Raw genomic sequence first — 1,541 nt, 5'->3', positions numbered from 1 at the left:
ATATAGGATTCTATTTGAAGTAAATTGACCTCTCGGGTGGAGCAATGAGGACCGTTGATCTCCATCCGAACCCTGTTCTTATAACCGCTCCAGCGTCGGACAACCTCTACCTTCCCTCTGGTTCTTCGTTGTAAATAACCCTAGCGATACAATCGCCAATCGAAGCTAGGTCAGAACACAGACACCCGAAACTCCCATATCTCTCTTCCATCCGCTCCTCCCCCACCCGAAACAATCCAGAAAGGTAACTTCACGTCTTCTTTTTCAAATCCGGGGTTTTATTTTGTCCAAAATGACTGTCAGGCAAGATTTAGGTTAATTCCAGCTTCAAATCTGGGGCTTTATTTTGTCCAGAATGAATTGGTTTTCTAAGAAAATGAAAAATGATGCATTTTCAGTTGAAAGCATCGTGCAACAGTCCATTTCTTCGGCATATTTGATCAATCACCTCATCCTCATGTTCACAAATGGTAAAAATATTCTTTATGGGGTATAGGTCTTGGGGGCTTAATCTGTTTTGTTCTACATTTTTATCATTCAACTTCTCTTAACTTATAATTCTTTTGGTTTATTTGGATTAGTAATCATGTACATGAGATATGAAAAAGATGAAAACCAGGTCAACACATAAGATCCCATTTATATATCAAAATGGCTCATTTTGGATTTTTTAGATAGTGATCATGTTTTAAAAAAAGGCATTTCTTCTTGAGTTGATTTATTTGAGACAAAAATCACTTTATTTTTTACTTTCCAGTGTATTTAAATCCCAACCTTTTTTTTTTGTCTCAAAAAATAATTTTTTTTTTGTTTCTATTCTCCATTCTCTAATTCTAAAATTCTTTGCAGGAGTTTGGTTCTGCACTCTCAGTTTGGATATATTTCACCAACCAGAAAGCAATGGAATCCTATAAGCCTAAAAGCATCCTCATCACCGGGGCTGCTGGTTTCATCGCATCGCATGTTGCCAACAGGCTCATCCGCAACTACCCCAATTACAAAATTGTGGTCCTTGACAAACTCGACTACTGCTCCAACCTTAAAAACCTTTCCCCTTCTGGATCCTCCCCCAACTTGAAGTTTGTTAAGGGTGACATCGCTAGTGCTGATCTTCTCCACTACCTTCTCATCACAGAGTCCATCGACACGATAATGCACTTTGCGGCTCAGACTCACGTCGACAATTCTTTCGGCAACTCCTTTGAGTTCACTAAAAACAACATCTATGGAACTCATGTTTTGCTTGAGGCCTGCAAGGTCTCCGGTCAAATAAGGAGATTCATCCATGTCAGCACAGACGAAGTTTATGGGGAGACCGATGAGAATGCCATTGTTGGCAACCACGAAGCCTCTCAGCTCCTCCCTACAAACCCATATTCTGCCACCAAAGCCGGAGCTGAAATGCTTGTGATGGCTTATGGAAGGTCCTATGGCTTACCCGTCATAACCACCCGTGGTAATAATGTCTACGGACCAAATCAATTTCCCGAAAAGCTGATTCCAAAGTTCATCCTTCTAGCAATGAGAGGACAAACTCTTCC

At 40.6% G+C, this 1,541-nt stretch overlaps 1 protein-coding gene across 1 annotated transcript; it reads left to right on the top strand.

Moving 5' to 3' along the window:
* Positions 1-64: 64 nt before the first annotated feature.
* LOC110037889 (trifunctional UDP-glucose 4,6-dehydratase/UDP-4-keto-6-deoxy-D-glucose 3,5-epimerase/UDP-4-keto-L-rhamnose-reductase RHM1-like) lies at positions 65-1,539 on the top strand (the record flags this gene model as incomplete). The annotated part of the gene is made up of 2 exons (XM_020742616.1): positions 65-244; positions 850-1,539. A coding segment is annotated over exon 2 (639 nt), but the record flags the coding sequence as incomplete, so codon positions are not given.
* Between the last annotated feature and the right edge of the window lie 2 nt (positions 1,540-1,541).

The sequence above is a fragment of the Phalaenopsis equestris genome, unplaced genomic scaffold (assembly GCF_001263595.1).
Source record: "Phalaenopsis equestris unplaced genomic scaffold, ASM126359v1 Scaffold226585, whole genome shotgun sequence".
In the NCBI taxonomy this organism is placed as follows: domain Eukaryota; kingdom Viridiplantae; phylum Streptophyta; class Magnoliopsida; order Asparagales; family Orchidaceae; genus Phalaenopsis; species Phalaenopsis equestris.
This window is presented reverse-complemented; position numbering and strand designations above follow the sequence as displayed.